At 36.1% G+C, this 17,958-nt stretch overlaps 1 protein-coding gene across 5 annotated transcripts; it reads left to right on the top strand.

Annotated features, from left to right (window-relative positions):
* The first annotated feature begins 3,885 nt into the window (after positions 1-3,885).
* Positions 3,886-17,691, top strand: LOC121791890 (ABC transporter C family member 13-like). 5 transcript variants are annotated; one of them, XM_042189703.1, is made up of 36 exons: positions 3,886-3,991; positions 4,277-4,317; positions 4,435-4,522; positions 4,867-5,022; positions 5,103-5,234; positions 5,628-5,728; positions 5,903-5,984; positions 6,247-6,498; positions 7,124-7,193; positions 7,433-7,493; positions 8,368-8,455; positions 8,754-8,872; positions 9,196-9,293; positions 10,546-10,612; positions 11,188-11,305; positions 11,383-11,499; positions 11,582-11,662; positions 11,739-11,975; positions 12,717-12,818; positions 12,897-12,964; positions 13,062-13,193; positions 13,278-13,425; positions 13,555-13,832; positions 13,910-14,066; positions 14,378-14,553; positions 14,626-14,737; positions 14,848-14,901; positions 15,196-15,318; positions 15,723-15,821; positions 15,889-15,981; positions 16,055-16,165; positions 16,240-16,401; positions 16,693-16,880; positions 16,955-17,144; positions 17,208-17,375; positions 17,467-17,691. In XM_042189703.1, the coding sequence occupies exons 1-36, from the start codon at positions 3,950-3,952 to the stop codon at positions 17,545-17,547; spliced, it is 4,392 nt and encodes a 1,463-aa protein (XP_042045637.1). In that variant the 5' UTR covers positions 3,886-3,949; the 3' UTR covers positions 17,548-17,691. The 5 variants fall into 5 exon arrangements, with proteins under 5 accessions (XP_042045637.1, XP_042045638.1, XP_042045640.1 ...); XM_042189704.1 differs by having other exon boundaries at positions 5,921-5,984; XM_042189706.1 differs by lacking the exons at positions 3,886-3,991; positions 4,277-4,317; positions 4,435-4,522; positions 4,867-5,022; positions 5,103-5,234 and having other exon boundaries at positions 5,626-5,728; positions 5,926-5,984.
* Positions 17,692-17,958: the final 267 nt, after the last annotated feature.

Below are 17,958 nucleotides of genomic sequence, written 5' to 3' on the forward strand. Positions count from 1 at the left end.
CCCGGTGTCGATCTTGGACTCCCAAACAATGTGGCATAAGGGGGCAGCGACCGAACACGTGCTGGTGCGATGGTCGGACGGATCCGACTCCCCTCCTGGGAACCGCTTCAAGAGTTGCAGCGCCGATTTCCTTCGATTCCCCTTGAGGCAAGGAGATACTTAAGGAGGGGAGAGTTGTTATGAACCCATCTATTCCACCAGTGATGGAGGTGCCACCGAGCGAGGAGACGGCAGAGCCTACCCCGGAAACACTATCGGGTGAGTCGGTTTCGACATCAACGGAGGAACGTGGACGGAGGAACGTGGAGAACAGGTGAAGGAGGTTAGGGAGAAGACGGAGAAGAGACAGTTAAGGCCACGGAAGGGACTCAAGCAGCCTGATCGTTTTCAAGACTTCGTGACGAAGTAGCACACCAGCTGCTCGAGGAAAGGCCAGAACAGTTTACTGTTTTATTCCTTTTATTAGACTTTCGTATTTTATTGTAATTTCCCATTTATTTTTTGCACGAATATGAGTCGAGCGTTTTATAAGCTCCGTCGGGTTTTCTTTGTTGGTTCTTTCCCGATGTATAGGATTAGGTCGAACCAACCCTAGGGTCCTAGATATTATAAATAGGGCATATCATTAATTCATAAATCAATCAATGAAATATATTTAGCCCACTTATCGTGATTAACACTCTCAACACCCTACTTTGTTGCCGACGGAAATCTCTTCCGCGCCGACGTTTCGTTTTGGCCGCCGACCCTGCACGCGGGGCGCCGGAGTTCGTGGTGTTACTCTCGTAACCGGGCGAATATCGAGTTAGGAGAAGGAGTCTCCTAACAGACTCTTATTCACGGACGGAAAAAAATGAAAAAATTGAACTCCTTTTCGCATACAGAGTAATGTGACTTGTGAGGCAGTACTTTCAAACCAATGATACATCATCCCTTTCTTCGTATGAAAGATTGAGGTCTCTCAACAAGGGGTGGCCACATCCAGTCGCGCGTTACTCATCGGAGGGTTCATTAGGATTGTTCTAAAAAAAGTGATTTAAGTATTGTGTAATCAATATACATGGCGTGAGAAACTAGCATTAAGAAATACATGAGGTTTGCCTCACTGTGTCGTGAGTCAATACTCGATCCATTTAAGGATTCTAAGGCGCCATTAAAAGTGAAACCAACCGATCCACTCAAGGTGGATCCACTAGTGGACCAAGAGGGTTCTAAAACATTCAAGAGATTGTTGATGGGAGAGAGTGTGTATGCTAAATGCATAGAGAATTTTTTGTGTGTGGAATGTCTGGTGTGACAACCATATTTATAGGCGTAGTCTACTACATTAGAACCAGCTTAAGTCAACACAAAATTAAGTATGCCATTAATATTGGAGCATAGCGGTTGACACTACAGACATTGCAGAAATAATTCAGGGACCCATACTGGAGTGCGAACCTGGACGGATGTATCTAGACATCACTATCAATATGAGTGCATGGCTGGATAGTTATATGCCATGCCACGTATACTTGTTTACCACATTGCGTTGCGCTGCATGTCCATTGCAGGATTAGACTATTTTAATTGGTCCATTTAGTGGTCTAAAAAGATTGTACAGAACTTAAATAAAGCCCAAGCACCAAGTCCAATCACTAGGCCCAAAGACCAACTCAAAAACCAATTGTTATAATCCAAGTTCAAGGCGCACAACCCTGACCCGCCGACAAAGCCTTGACTTCGACAAAGGGGTCGGCGGTGCGCGGGTGGGCTTTATAGCTCATCATTTGTGGACACTATTACTACTACATGTAATAATTCCATCTCTTATGGAGCACAAGTTTAATGAAGACTATAAAGTAAATGTAGGATAATTAAATTAATATCACAACTTCATGTGACCAACTCTTTCCTTATTTTTCACTCATCATAAATCAGTTTAGAAAAAAAAATATACCATGATCATTAACTCTAAATGTATGTAGATTAATTTTATATCACAAATTAAATTTTTCGTCATTTGTTCAATTCGGTCAAATGACCGGACTTTATTCCAACATGTCCTGTACGAGATTATAAAAGTGAAAATTATAGTCCAGAAGATTGTGTTATGAAATTATAAAAGTGAAAATTTGTGTTACCCAAATAGTTATACTTATGAATATACATCATTTCTAAACAAAAAGACCCACTTAACTGTCGTACATAGCTTCTATTTATTTCGTTCATTCACTTCACATATCCTTCAAAAAGTACTAATAGTATTTCACCATATTCCACTATCAATAGAAAAGCATATTTCACCATAATCCACTATCCACAATAATTTAATTGCTTTGGTTTCAACGTCAGGCTATTGCATACCCAGTGGGCAAAAAGATTAAAAGCTAAAGGTAGAAAAAGTGAAAAAAAGGAAAATGAAAAAGAAGTGTCAGAAAAAGTAAACAAAATAAAGGAAAGAAAAACAAATTCCAAATCCAACACTCTCCCAAAGTAATACTACAAAAACTCAATTGTTAATATATTTACTTTAATCAATAGAGTAGATTGCGTATTTAATAGAAAATTCGTAAATTAAGTGATTTTTGAGAAAATGCTTAATAACGTGTAGCGACACTCACAGATTAAATAAAAATGGAAATATAATGGCAAACACATGATCTTATTCCGAGTGTGATTAAACTTTGTTGTGCCACCTTTTAACGTTAAGATATTATGCATATAATTCGGGTTTTTTCTTTTTTTTTTGTTCTAGAATGCAGTTATCATTCCTCGTGTGTACTGGACTTTTTTTTTATTCCGTGTTTGGGAGAGACGCATGACCCTCATGCGTCTTCTTTAATGAAACGCATGACGGAGATGCGTATTTCATAGCGACGCATGATGGACATGCGTCGTTAAAATTTTAATTTTTTTTCTTTATTTTTTTTGAAATACGCATGAGCATTATGCGTCACAGGTAGGGGTGGGTAGGTACGGTATACCTTACCGAAACCACCATACCGTATACCTTACCGTAAATACGGTATGCGAAAAAATCATACCTTTACCTTACCAAAGTTTTCGGTATACCGAACTTCGGTATACCTTATTTTCGGTATGATGAATTTCCATACAGATACCGTACTTCATTTTCTGTATACCATACCGAAGTTCGGTATACCTGACTTTCAACATCAATTAAAATAGAAAATTAGAGTTTTTAGAATATTATTTATATTTTATAATTTTAAAAATAAATTAAATATAATTTATTTATATTATATTTATATTTCATAATAGATTTTATAATTTAAAAATATATAAAATATATTTTATATATAATTTTGTTTATATTTTTGTGGTATATACCTTAGTTTACGGTATATACCTTAATTTACGGTATATACCGAATTTCGGTATGCAGCGGTATACCGCGGTATTTGAAAATCCATACCGTTACCTTACCGAAATTTTTTGGTAAGGTATCATACCGTACCGAAAGTCACGGTATACCAAAAATTCGGTATTTTCGATATTTTTTCGGTACGATAAGTCCGGTATTTCGGTATTTTTCCCCAGCCCTAGTCACAGGCAAAGACGCATAAGCGTCATGCGTCTTTCACTTTTTTATTTTTATTTTTTTTTAATAAAATAAAATAAAAAATAAAAAAAGTGAAAGACGCATGACGCTTATGCGTCTTTGCCTGTGACGCATAACGCTCATGCGTCTTTAAAAAAATAAAGAAAAAAAATTAAAAATTTAACGACGCATGTCCATCATGCGTCGCTATGAAAGACGCGTCTCCGTAATGCGTTTCATTAAAAGAAGACGCATGAGAGTCATGCGTCTCTCCCAAACACGGAATAAAAAAAAGTTCAGTACAAACATGGAATCTAAGTTTCATTCTAGAAAAAAAAAAGAAAAAACCCCATATAATTCAGAGTGATTTCCGCCTTTCAACTAATTTCTTCACACTTCACTTCAATGGCGGACTTGCCGAGCTTCATCTGTCCCGATTCTCCATATGTAAGCTACGAAACTGTTCATTTTCGTGTTCGCAACAAACATTGATCGATTTCACACTGTTTTTTCTCAAATGCGACAAATATGTTTGAGTAAATGTTTCATCGAGATTTTTGTTATCAATTTTCATTTTGTTTGGCTTCAAACTCCCTAATTCACCGAGCGTGTTTCGCTTTCAAGCGTTAATCTAGTCAGAGAACGTAGAGGAAACAGAGATGGCTTTTTGTCTTCAAAATGTGGAGAAAATGCTAATAATGAGAAATCAATTCAATTGTTTTTTGTGTACAGGTGTGGAATCGCAATGGAGTTTCAGAGTGTTTCGACAATTTATATCCTTCAATTATATGTTTCTGATTTCATTCATCATTCATCAACTTAATGAAACCAGAAATTTTAAAAATTAAAGAAATTCTTCTTGTTATCTGTTTCCCCTTAATATTATTCACAGTACTTGGCTTTGGAGCAAACATGCTTACTGTGGTTATGATTCTTGTTCTTTGGATCATCCATAGGCGTGGGAGGCAATTGAGGAGGGTATGCCATCAACCATGTTTGCTTGGGAGTTTATATTAGTTTTTTTCGTTCTACTTCTTTTTTAAGAACATGTTATTCTGATGAGACATAGGAAGAGGTCAGTCATTCTCGATATATGTTTCACGAGGTTTTGGTGATTTGGGGTTCTAATTTTTGGTGATTTGGGGTTCTAATTATGAATTGCTTAATTGCTTAAGGTTTAAAACTTTTTGAATGCTTCTTGAACGATATTTTCACTGCCGTTGGGGATTTTCAGAACTAGAGGACTTTATGTTGAATTGCTTAATCTGTATTTCTATTATTAGTTGTTGTTCATCACTCTAATTCTTCATGAATGACCTCAGGTGCATCTTTCAGCATACAATGCATTCCCTGTTCTGGCTGCTTTGGGTTTGTGTTTTGCGTTGTTTGATGTGGTTATGCTTTTTTGGGCAAGCATGAGTGCTCGAACCATTCTGTATCATGAATGGCTGTATGCATGCTCAGAGTTCTTGGTTTGGGTAAGCCTACAGGTTCTAGGAAACATAACTTCCTTCTTATTTTCACAGTGATATTTGAAATTCTCAATTTTTACTTTCAGATGGCTGTTATGGTCGTGTCAAGATGTGACACTCAAATGGATTTCTTATGCCATGACGTTCTGTGTGTTTGGTGGATTATAAAACTCCTCTTGTTGATGCCACGACTACAGATAGTTTTTACTTCACCTCAGGTGATCTCTCCTAAGAATATATGGAAATATAGAAATATTAATATTGTGCATCCCATTTTTTTTTTAAAATATGAGTACAAATGCAAAGGTTAAGGCAGCTTGAGTGATTGAAATATTAATCAATAAAAGTTGGTCTTTTCATAAACATCACCTTTCTTCCATCAGTTCTTTGTTGTCTACCTTTTTTGCTTTCCTAAGTTTTTTGGAATGAATAAAAATTGATAAAATGAAAGATATTATGCATTCTATGGCTAATCCACTTGTATGAGGTTGGTACAAAAAATAAGATGCATATGGAAACTCATGGTTTTGAGTAAAAGTAGCAGTTTTGAGTCTTGTCTTTTTAGTCCTCAATTCAGTGCTTACTTGTGTTCACATTATCATTTGTCACAGGTTATAAGATGGTTTAGGGAAATCTTTGGGGCTATTCTCGATATCACATTCGCAACATTAATTAACATTATCAGAGTAAGGATTGTGTCCTATAGAAACAGGTAACATAAACTACATTTGTTTTTCTTGAAGTCGTTCTTCATTTTTTCCTTATTCGATTTGGTTTTTTCATATTGCAGTTTTGGGATTTATTCTACTATAATGTACATGTCAAATTAGCCAAACATCACAGAATTTGTAACTGGGCCTTTGTTCTTTTATTTGTCTTTCTAAAGTTATCTGCAATTATGTAGCTCAGTAGTCGACCCGCTCCTCCCCTACCAAAGGCAAAATAAAGATGGTCCTCTTACGGATGTGGTAAGTGCACAATGCATGCATTGGTAACTTCGTTATTAGTTTTAACTTATTGGTTAAACCTTTATCTAGTTGAGTATAAAACTTTAGTGAGCTGTTGGCAATTTCCACTTTTATCTTTTCCAAACTCTTACAGTTTAACAAGGCTTAACATGTGTTGGTTTGTGTTATGGGTCAATATAATGAAACTATTTTGGTTCATCCACTGTTTCATTTCTTCACTTTTACATATAGATAAGTTGACAACTGTTTTCAATTGTTGAAGGGAATTGTATGGAAAGTTTGGAATCTGCTAACATTCAAAATAATTGATCCTGTGATACGACATGGTTCAATCAAACAACTTGATTTTGAAGATTTGCTTCAGCTACCTATTGATATGGATCCTTCGTCTTGCCATAGTTTGCTATTGAGAATGTGGGATGCTCAATATAGAAACAATCATAGACACCCTTCTTTATTCAAGGCGATATGCTCAGCATATGGGTGGCCGTATTTCTGCATAGGTGTATTGAAGGTAATACTTATATTTGTGTTAGTATTGCAACAGGTTTGTGAGTTGTGCTTCCAGTCATGATTATTACAAAAATAAAATTAAATAGATCTAATTAGAGAAAGATCTTTCGAATAAGGGACAGTATTTCATACATCGAATGATGATCAACATAATATATGAGAAAATAAAGCGTACTAGTTTGCTGTGGTGATTGTCACGAGCTAAACAAATCGAGCTATCCCAACCAATTTCTTATTAAATGCTTAATGACATTGGTCTAGTTGCTCCTACCAGCCTTTAAAGTGTAGAATCTATTGCTTGTTATATATTCTGCCAAGGTTGCTTCAGCTTCATAGATTCTTGAAGGTGTATCAACATACTTGATGTATGTATATATAGGAAAATGATCGGTGAGAACGATAAATATTGGTGAGAAATGAATAATTTACTTATAATGATCGACTTGATCATATTTGACAAAATCCAGTTCCAGTGAACTATAGAGGATTAAAATGGCAGTTCGGCAAACTCCTTCAGTTTTTGGATCTGAACTGATTCCTTTTAGATTGGATTGGAATAAGGCTCATATAGAATTACACTATTACTCCTTAAATTCATATTAACTTGCTTACAACCTTCCTTGCAGGTGCTTAATGACTGCCTGGGTTTTGCAGGACCTCTACTGCTCAATATGCTAATTCGTTTTCTCCAGAAAGGTAAGCGTGTAGGGTAAAACAAAAAGACAGACAATTTTCAAGAAGTAAAATGTTATCTGATACTCTAGAGTATTAGTTATTTATCCAGTTAACTCAAGTTGTGAGCATAAAAGTTTAGTATATTGTAGAGGTTTATATCAATTAGGAACTAAAGTTCTGAAGATTCTCACCCATTTGAACTGCTAATGATTTGATTGATGAGGTGCAAAATATTAACAGATTTATGTTTCATTTGACAGGTGCCAGAAAAGTTGATGGTTATGTTCTTGCAATATCCTTGGGTTTGGTATCGATTGTAAAGTAATTTTCCTTCTCAAGCATGTCCATGAAATATATTCTTCTCTACCTCTTACACCAAAATTCCTCACACTTCTATAGTTCTATTTGTTTTTATCATTCTTTTACTTTGTAGCCCATTGTAGTCTTCTACCATAAGTCAAAATATTGATGGTTAATATGATGAAAGAGATTATGGCAATTTCTTTGCATGTTATTTGCTTTCATAACCTCTTCAAGTAGAAAGCATTTGAAGAACTTATGCCCAGGGCCTTTACAATTTTGGTTGATTTTAAAATTAACTCTACCCACACAAAAGAAAGGAAAAAAGAGAAGAATGGCTCTGTCATTCATGGATATTTTATTACGAGTGGAATACATACTAATGTCCCTTGTCCCATTCAGATTTTTCTAGGTTACGATTGGTTGAAAATAGGCAGCAGCCTTGATTTCTGATTGAGTTGTCAGTGAGAGCAAACATGAACTCAAAACAGTAACTGGGAAATTTTCTCGTTTGTCAATGAAACAGCATCACACAGATAACTATACATTGTGTATAAAATGACATGGAATTATCTTGATGGTGTAGTCTAACTGGTCAGGAGTTTATACTCAAGCTTGGTGTATTCAGAGTGTCAGCCCACATCCTTTCTCCTTTACGTTTTATTTCCTTTTATGTAGAACTATCAATTCGCTGGTTTTGTATTAGACAGCGGACCATGCACACATGCATGTTCTTGTCTTCAACACGATTGTGCCCCATTACTTGATTGATTGATTCGTATGTGATTTTATGTTAATAATGTAAAATTTTGCATTCATGTATACTGACTGTAGCAAAAGTTAATTCTTTTTGTTTGAGTAAAGAATTTCTTAGTATTATACCTCAGTGGTGCAGATCATTTCTTGACACACAATATTCATTTCGTCTTGCACAACTCAGACTGAAGTTGAGATCTGGTATTATGACGATTATCTATCGGAAGGTATTTTTCGCAGAGTAGCTGCACTAAAAATGCAATTCATAGCATTCATGTAATGGTGTGTGCATGCATGAGTATATTTATTTCCTTGTACAGTCATCAGTTGTATCGTATTCCATGCAAATTTTGTTTATTTGTCCAGTGAGGATTCACATATGTGCCCCACAGAATGTTAAATTTGCTCCCTCTGCAGTTTGGACCCTTTTTATTGTCATATAATGTGCAGTCTTCTGTAACTATATGATTCAAACACAAGATCATGTTATACAGTTTACGGAATGTCTCTCTCTATCTCTCTCAGTGTCTTCATGTAAGCTTAGCAGAGAGATCTAAATTTTCTGAAGGAGAAATTCAGACATTCATGTCGGTGGATGCAGATCGAATTGTAAACCTGAGCAACAGTGTTCATGATATGTGGAGGTTATAATTCTTAACATTTTTAAATCGCTCGAATGAAATGATTTGTCTGTACTAGATCGAATACTTTGGGGTCAGTTTCATTTCATAATTGCAGTGAATGGAAACTTCTTTCATGAAAGAACATTTAAACTAGTTGTTTCGCAGTTCTAGTGATATCACATCTACTGGCACTATAACATTTGACATAAAAAAAACCTCTTAGAACAATCTTTCTACAATCAGCTTAGAAACATATGATGGGAAAAATATGCTTAAGATTATGACAAGTAATCCATCATTTACTAATAAATTCATGGATCTTTTTTCTTGTGTTATTGTGTCAGCTTGCCTTTGCAAATAGGGATCGCTCTCTACCTGTTATACATACAAGTGAAATTTGCCTTTGTTTCTGGGATAGCTATAACTATTTTGCTCATACCAGGTATGTAAGGTTTGATTGTCATGCATTCACATTAAACCATTCTTAAATATGTTGGCATGAAACTTCATGCAAGCAACATATACTCTTCTATTTAAAGTTACCATTATACGTATCATTATGCAGTCAAGTTGTGCTTTGCTGAGGTTGATGCTACCTTCACCTTGCTTTTGTTTGGCTTATTTGAGCATTATATTGGCAGACACAGATGTCCTTTTGATATATGTCGTCGCCTTTGATTTTTTTGTTGCTATGACATTTTTGGGTTTAATCTTAGGAATTTTCTGAGTGTGAATTTTTTTTTTTTTGGCATTTTCCTTGGACAATTATCAAGCCAAAGTTAGTCAAGTAAACCTGCCTTTGTGTTTTCTTCATGAGTGATTTTACAAGGATTGTACCTCTGGGATCAAGTATAATCTTGTCCTTGATTTCCTGTTTTATCACTTCAGCAGAGAACTCTTCAATATGAGGTAGTGTTGGATTCCATCTACCACGACCTTATCTAGCCGTTCCAGAAAATCATTTCTAAACACCGAGCATACTGTCATTTGACTTAAAAAGATCCAACTTGTTGTGCTTTATCCTGGTAAGGCTTGTAAACTGCTTTGAGACGTCCGTACTCCTACACTGAGGCAACTTCCACCTCGTTTCAAATGTCTTTGTAGTGAAGTGGACAAGGTATTAATGCACCCATGAGTTCTTCCAAATGATTTTTGACGAGCCATGATATCAACAAGGGGATGTGTCCCATGTGTATGTAAGATTTGGTGACCTACCCTCGAACTGAAATTTGTTGCAAGAAACATAATGTCATTACTGATTCTTTTATGATATTTTCTGAACTACATACACACAAACTTTGTTACTACAATATCTATCCAACAAACCACATGTTCTAAATTGCCTTGTTAGTATGCCTTGAATCTGTATTGTTTGCCTCTAGCCAAACGGGGGTCCTAATTGTTATATTCGGCCTAGCCCGTTTCGTTTGCCTATTTATATAAAAGTAGGACACATAACTCTGCAATCTGAATACAATATGTTGTCCTTTCCTACCCATGGACGTAGCCAACACAACGTTGGTGAATCACATAAATATGTGTCTCTTTACGTTCTGTTTGTCTCGATTACACAATTACTCTATTTTGTTACAACATGCCTTTTAAACAAAAACAGGAGATGTTACTATATAACTTCAGTTGCAGGGTTTTACATTGATATGTTTTTAATTGGGTAATGATAATTAAATATACAGTTAACAAATGGATTGCAAATCTGATTGCGCATGCAACAAAAAATATGATGGAGCAGAAGGATGAAAGGTATCTATTCTTTCCTTTTGAGAGGCTACTAGTCATTCATAGAATTTTTTGTACTAATGTTTCAAAAGATTTTAAGATTATCTTATTATCATACTGAAATTACTATAGTTGTCCCATCATCATATGACGACGAAAAATCCAAATTCTATTTCATCATGTACTTGGTTGACTTCAGAGGTTTCAAAAGCCATGAAATGGCTGTGGGCATTGGCCCCCAAAGCTTTTGTGTGTGCTCTCATGCACAGACACATGTGCTGAACAACATATGCATATACATAATCGTCATCTTCAAGATCTCTTATTTTTTTATATTTCTGCTTTCCTTCGACTTATCAGATCCAGTCGTTTTTTAGGAAATTCCAAAAGCTTAGGAAGACAAACATAACAAGATATATTCTCAAATAAGGTTAAACTCAATAAGTTTCTAAAATTATGTGATAGTAAGTATACTACAAGCATGAGATGTCGAGGAATGCTACTGAGTCTACCATGTGGATAGCCTGACATTATGAGACTCAGTTGTACGAGTTATATATGTATAGAATATCAAAAATATGATATGTCCCATTTTCCAGGATTAGAAAGACGGCGGAGTTACTAACATATATACGCACATTAAAAATGTATGGTTGGGAGCTTCTGTTCGCGAGCTGGTTGATGAAGACAAGATCCTCTGAAGTCCAACATTTATCGGTAAAAATGCAGACATTTTATTGCAGACTTCAAAAAGGCTACCCATTCTTCATCTGATACAGAATTTCATGTCTTAGACTAGGAAATATTTGGATGCATGGTGTGTGTTCTTTTGGGCGACAACACCCACACTTTTCTCTTTGTTCACCTTTGGACTCTACTCTTTGATGGGTCACCATCTTGATGCTGCAACGGTATTGCAACTATTTAAACACTTTTTGATGAAATATGTTGATAATTCTAAATTCCTTACTTGCACTTGTGTTAACTTTTCAGGTTTTCACCTGCCTAGCTCTGTTTAATAATTTGATCTCTCCTCTAAATTCATTCCCATGGGTCATCAATGGTCTGATAGACGTAAGTTTCTTTTCCGTAGCTCCGCACTTTATTCATTCATGTGTCAAAATATATGAGTTATTTATGATTTTCACAGGCACTTATATCACTTAGACGATTGAACAAGTATCTCTCTTGTAAAGAAATTGATACCAGACTGAATAAATCGTCCCCTACCTTCTGTGATGAGAAATTTGATTCGAAAGAGCTGGCTGTTGCTGTTGATGAGGCATCTTGTACATGGTCAAGCTATGATGAGAAGGAATTTGACCTGGTTCTGGAAAATGTAAATCTTCGTGTCCCAAAGGGTTTCATGGTTGCGATTATTGGTGAGGTAAATCGTTGATGTATTAGCGTTTGCTTATATGCTAAGTAAATTGTTAGATGCTTCAAATATTTGACAAAGTTACAAAATAAATATCTTGGATTATACATGGTGAAAAAGAAGCTAACCTGATGTTTTGGCTAGTGTCTACTTTTATGTTTCTTCGCATATCACAAATACTGTTAGAGAAGTTTTTCGTCTAAAAGTTTATTATTCTATTGTTTCAGTTCCACTGATTTCATCAAATCTGTAAGTTTGACAAAGTTTTACCGTGGTAGCAAGCTTTTAATTAGTTAAGTGAAGGATATTCCATAACAAGTCGAGAGTAAGCTAGCTGAATTTGTTCTACAGCTATTAGAATTTAACAATTCGAAACTTTAGTTTTTCTCTAGAAGTATCTTATATCCTTTTTCTTCTTATTTTTTCTTAGCCTTTCTATATTGCTGTCGAACTTGGTGATATAGGGTATTAGTTAGCAATTTTCTTTTTGAAGCAGTTTACGTTAGCATTATAAAGCGTTTTTCTTGAAATTCCAGGTAACTGAACGGCTTGGTGTACTTTTTATGATTATATTTTAATTGGATGGCTATAGATAAAGTTAGGATTGTAAGAGATGAACAAATTTCAGAACATCAATCTTTGTATTCTGGTAAAACAAGTTAAGTGAATTAAGTGATGATCTGCAGTTGCATACCACTTTAATAATATCGCATGCCTTAATTTAAGTGTTTGATTTCCACTGGGTTACAGGTTGGATCAGGTAAATCATCCCTTTTGAACTTGATTCTGGGTGAAACTAGACTCATCAATGGAACGATATATCTAGTTGGATCAAAAGCATACGTACCACAGGTCAATTATCTTTCCTATTACCATCTAAGTGCAAATCAGAAATTAAAAACTAAATAATCTTACTTGTATACCTTTCAGATCCCATGGATAATGTCTGGAACAATCCGCGATAATATTTTGCTTGGAAAGGACTATGATCAGAACAGGTATTACTTTTGTCAGTTTTGTGAATGGCAGAATAGCAAAGATGAATATTATGGTAAAGGTTGTAATAAAACATCCTTATCCCTTGTAATTAAGCAGATATTCAGAAGTGTTAGAGGCTTGCACCCTGGATCTTGATATTTCTCTAATGAATGGAGGTGATATGGCTCGTATTGGTGAGAAAGGTCTTAATTTGTCTGGAGGTCAAAGAGCCCGCCTTGCCCTTGCTAGGTAGTACTTTGTTTCGACAATAATTCATGATCGAACATGCTTATGTTCTCTAATAACTTTTTTTTTCCTCATCGGCATGGTCAGGGCCATTTATCATGGGTCTGACACATACATGCTTGATGACGTTCTGAGTGCAGTTGACGCTCATGTTGCTCGGTCCATAATACAACATGCAATTATGGGTCCTCTTATGAGCAAGGAAACACGCATTCTCTGTACACATAATATTCAGGTTCGTCTTTTTCTATGGGTTTTAAGTTCAATAGGTTGTGTGGTGATGCAGCATCGGGCTCATTTATTATTTATGTCCACTTCTATCGTTGTATATTGTTCAACATTTATACGCCAGTAATGATTGCAGGCAATTCATCTGGCAGATATGATAGTTGTGATGGATAATGGGCATGTGAAATGGATAGGAAGTCCAACTGACTCTTCTGTCACTTCCTACATATCATTTCTATCACTAAATGAGTTTGACACATTTACTGAGGTGCAAAGGAACGAAAAGTTGCCAAATCTTGATGGTAAAATGGAGAAACCCCGTGAACTTGACTCAATAAGCACTATAAATGAAGCCCAAGGCATCATTGAGGTTGAGGCAAGAAAAGAAGGGAGGGTTGAATCAGAAGTATACAAGTGAGTTAACCGATGTTTAAATTCATTGCATAACACATGATATCAATACCGTTAACCTAACTTATTATCTTCTGCAGAAACTATGCTGCATTTTCTGGTTGGTCCATTGCTGTTATATCATGTCTCTCAGCAATCTTAATGCAAGCTTCGCGTAATGGAAATGATCTCTGGCTGTCATTTTGGGTCGACACAACGGGTGCCAACCAAAGCAAGTTTTCCACCACCTTTTATCTGGTTAGCACTTTCTCCTGTAAATGATCAGATGTATGGTTGGTGTCTTTGGCTTCATTCAGCTTGTTATTAAAATTACTAAAAAATCACTAGTAAGAGAACTCAATAATCAATATGGTTGGATTATGTTTTTGGAACTCGCAGAAAATGTCAGCCAATACTATGTACAAAAGTCCACTAGGAAGTATATAATTTTTAGTTAAAAGATATTTGAGATTGTGCAGTGGATGGAATTTGAATATTCTTTGCAAAAGAAATGTATGGCTTCAGTTGCCGGATACATTAAACTGGGTTGGTATCATTTGCTCTTGCAGGTCATTCTCTGCTTGTTTTGTTTGGTTAATTCACTCTTGACGTTAGTGAGGGCATTTTCATTTGCATATGGTGGTTTACGAGCTGCTATTAAAGTGCATGACCAATTGCTCCACAAAATAATTGATTCACCCGTTAGTTTCTTTGATCGAACACCAAGTGGAAGAATATTAAACAGGTAGCATGCTCTGCGCCTTTTATGATGGATAATTTTCCAGTTTTACTTTTCTATGCTAACCGGATTCTACAGATTTTCTTCAGATCTCTACACAATTGATGACTCACTTCCATTTATTCTCAACATTCTCCTTGCCAATTTTGTTGGCCTCCTTGGGATTGCCGTTGTTTTATCGATTGTGCAGGTATCTATACCCTCGTTCTAGTTGAGCTTGTATGATATTCTCTAACGATTGAAATAATTTGTATATGCTGAATGTATTCATAACTGAATGTTTTATCATTTACTATGCAGGTCACATTTTTGTTATTACTAATACCATTTTGGTTTATCTACAAAAAGTTGCAGGTTTGTACCACATCTTTATCCAACTTTGGAAACTTTGTCAAGTGGTGTAAAAGAAACATATGTTAATTATATCAAAACAATTCTCCGGTATTCGGTGAACTAAACATTGATCTTGCTAGACTGTCCTATAAAAGCAAATTCTGCAAGTTTCATAATAGATACATAGAAAACAATATTGATCTTTGTCAATCATTATGTTTAATATAGTATATTGTTTAAGTAAATTATAATGGTTAGTGAGTTTTCAATATGATGAAGTTTATTGATCAAGTTACTAAAAGTGAGAAGCTATAGTTCTACTACAGATCAACATCACGGGAATTGCGGAGACTGGACAGTGTCTCCCGTTCACCCATTTATGCATCATTTACGGAGATCTTGGAAGGTTCCTCAACTATTAGAGCTTTCAACTGTGAGGTAAGATTCCACAGCTGTTAATGACAGAACCTTGCAAATTGTTTCTGCATCACTTATAATGGTAACTAAATTCCAAAACTATACAGGGTTATATGAACGTAACTTGTATATAATCATGAGTTGATAAAGAAGGTTGATTATCTTACTTTCTGTTTTTACAAGCTTCTGATCAACATTATCAGGGCATATTGGCTGTACAAAAAAGTTTTATTTCTGATGCATGATAGTAGATGAGTTCACCAGACATTATTTGATTAGATCTGTGAAGCTTAAAAATTCTTATTCTTTGCTGAAGATAATTACTTAGTTTTTGTCTTGCTTTGTGCTTTTATGGCCTTCTTTACTTACTATTCTTGTCACAAATATTCTTTTCGACAAATAAATCTCGAAATGGTCTTGTGCAGGACTTTCTCCTTATCAGATTCATGCAGCACGTGCAAATGTACCAGCGGACTTCCTACACAGAAGTCATCGCAAGTTTATGGCTCTCCCTTCGCCTTCAGGTGATGTTGGTTTAACTGCATCTCTTTATTCAATCATGTGTGATACTCATTTCAAACTTGATACCAGTTGTTGGCAGCCTTTGTGGTGTCATTTGTGGCTGTTATGGCAATTGTTGGAACCGATGAACATCTTCCTATCAGTTTGGGTACACCAGGACTGGTAAAAAATTATCCTCAAGCATTTGCTAAATAAATTAGCCTAGCGTGACCTAAGATGCATTTCATTTCTGCAGGTTGGACTGGCTCTTTCATATGCTTCCCCGATTGTATCATTGCTGGGAAGCTTCTTGACAAGCTTCACTGAAACAGAGAAGGAGATGGTTTCTGTTGAGAGGGTACTTCAGGTGAGACAACTGAACTCAGACGTGCAATTTAGCATCTTCGGAAAGTGGTCTTAACTCATTAACTTCCACTCCAGTACATGGATATTTCTCCTGAAAAACTGACTGGAGAAAGTCTACTTGATACAAACTGGCCTTCAAAAGGAAAAATACAGTTTCAAAATGTGACCCTTCGTTATATGCCCTCGCTGCCTCCTGCACTCGTGGATGTTTCTCTTATTATCCCTGAAGGATCTCGCGTGAGTTAATTATATGCCTCCTCTATCTCTCTCTCATAGCCTTGTTTATTTTGAATTTTTTGTGTGACTAATGTATATTATTTTCATCCTAGACAATGACTATGTTATTATACATGGAGTTTCCCTATACAAGTTTCAATGTCCATTATCAGATTTCAATGCAAATGTTGATAAATATTTTATAATTCATTTACTCATACTATCATGTCTTAGTGTGAGCTTTTACCATCTTCATTCTTTTCAAAATACATCTAGAAAAATTTATTACATGATGTTTGTTCATATGGCTAGGTTGGAATTGTTGGAAGAACGGGTGCTGGAAAATCGAGCATCTTGAATGTGTTATTCCGTCTCAACCCAATTTGCAGTGGATGTGTTTTAGTGGACGACTTAGATATTGCTTTGCTTCCTGTTAGAGATCTCCGCTCTAGAATTGCTATTGTTCCTCAGAGTCCCTTTCTGTTTGAAGGATCATTGAGGTAATTTGAGGCGACTTTTGCTGATTGATCATTGATTTTCGATTTCATGTGTCTTACCTTCCTCGGTTTCACAGAGACAATTTAGATCCATACGAGATGATTAGTGACAGAAAAATATGGGATACTCTTGAAAAGTGCTGTCTCAAGGAGGAAATAGAAACAGCAGGAGGACTAGATATCCACGTAAAGGAGGCTGGAACGACGTTCTCAGTAGGACAACGACAGCTTTTGTGCCTTGCGCGCGCACTTCTCAAGGCTTCTAAGGTACGAGAAAGTTACTTGTTATGACGGATGGATCAATTCATGACATCCATACGAATGATTCAGGTGCTCTGCTTAGACGAGTGCACAGCCAACGTTGATACTCAAACTGCTTCAAAGCTGCAGAAGGCGATTTGGAGTGAATGTGAAGGCAGAACTATTGTCACAATCGCTCATCGCATTTCTACTGTTCTGGCCATGGACAATATCTTCATTTTGGATCAAGGGATACTGGTAAGGAAAATGTTCTTTAAGAATTTGCTTTAGCCAATCTAGAAAATTAAATAATTTTGCCATGATTGTTGGTTGTTGCTGTCATTTGCAGATTGAGGAGGGGAATCCGCAAGCACTCATGCATGACGAAGCGTCCAGATTCTCGAGTTTTGTCAGAGCTTCAACGATGTGACTTTCTAGAACGTTCGACATTGCTTGGAGATGGCAGGGAAACAATGGTTTGTATCATGTGATTATCTTTAGACAGATCAGTATTATGTAAACCTTGTTTAACTACTGAGATGCTCTCATTTGATCACCAAGTAGTTTGCATTTATCTGATTGCATAGTAGTTCGATGAATGAAGCCATGCGCTTGCGTGTTAGCGTGGTGGCTCAGTGTCGTGCCTTGGCGTTGAGCATGCGTTCGCACGGCCAAAACTCAACACAATGAAAACTAGCATAAACATAAAATTGTTAGCACGGTCGTTAGTTTGACGCCTTCACTCTCTCAGTTGAGACGGAAACGGTTAATAGAGCACCAAATATTATAAAAATGACTAGAAAACTAATAATCAAGCTAGGCATATTAATCAACTCTAATC

Source organism: Salvia splendens, unplaced genomic scaffold (assembly GCF_004379255.2).
Source record: "Salvia splendens isolate huo1 unplaced genomic scaffold, SspV2 ctg958, whole genome shotgun sequence".
NCBI lineage: Eukaryota > Viridiplantae > Streptophyta > Magnoliopsida > Lamiales > Lamiaceae > Salvia > Salvia splendens.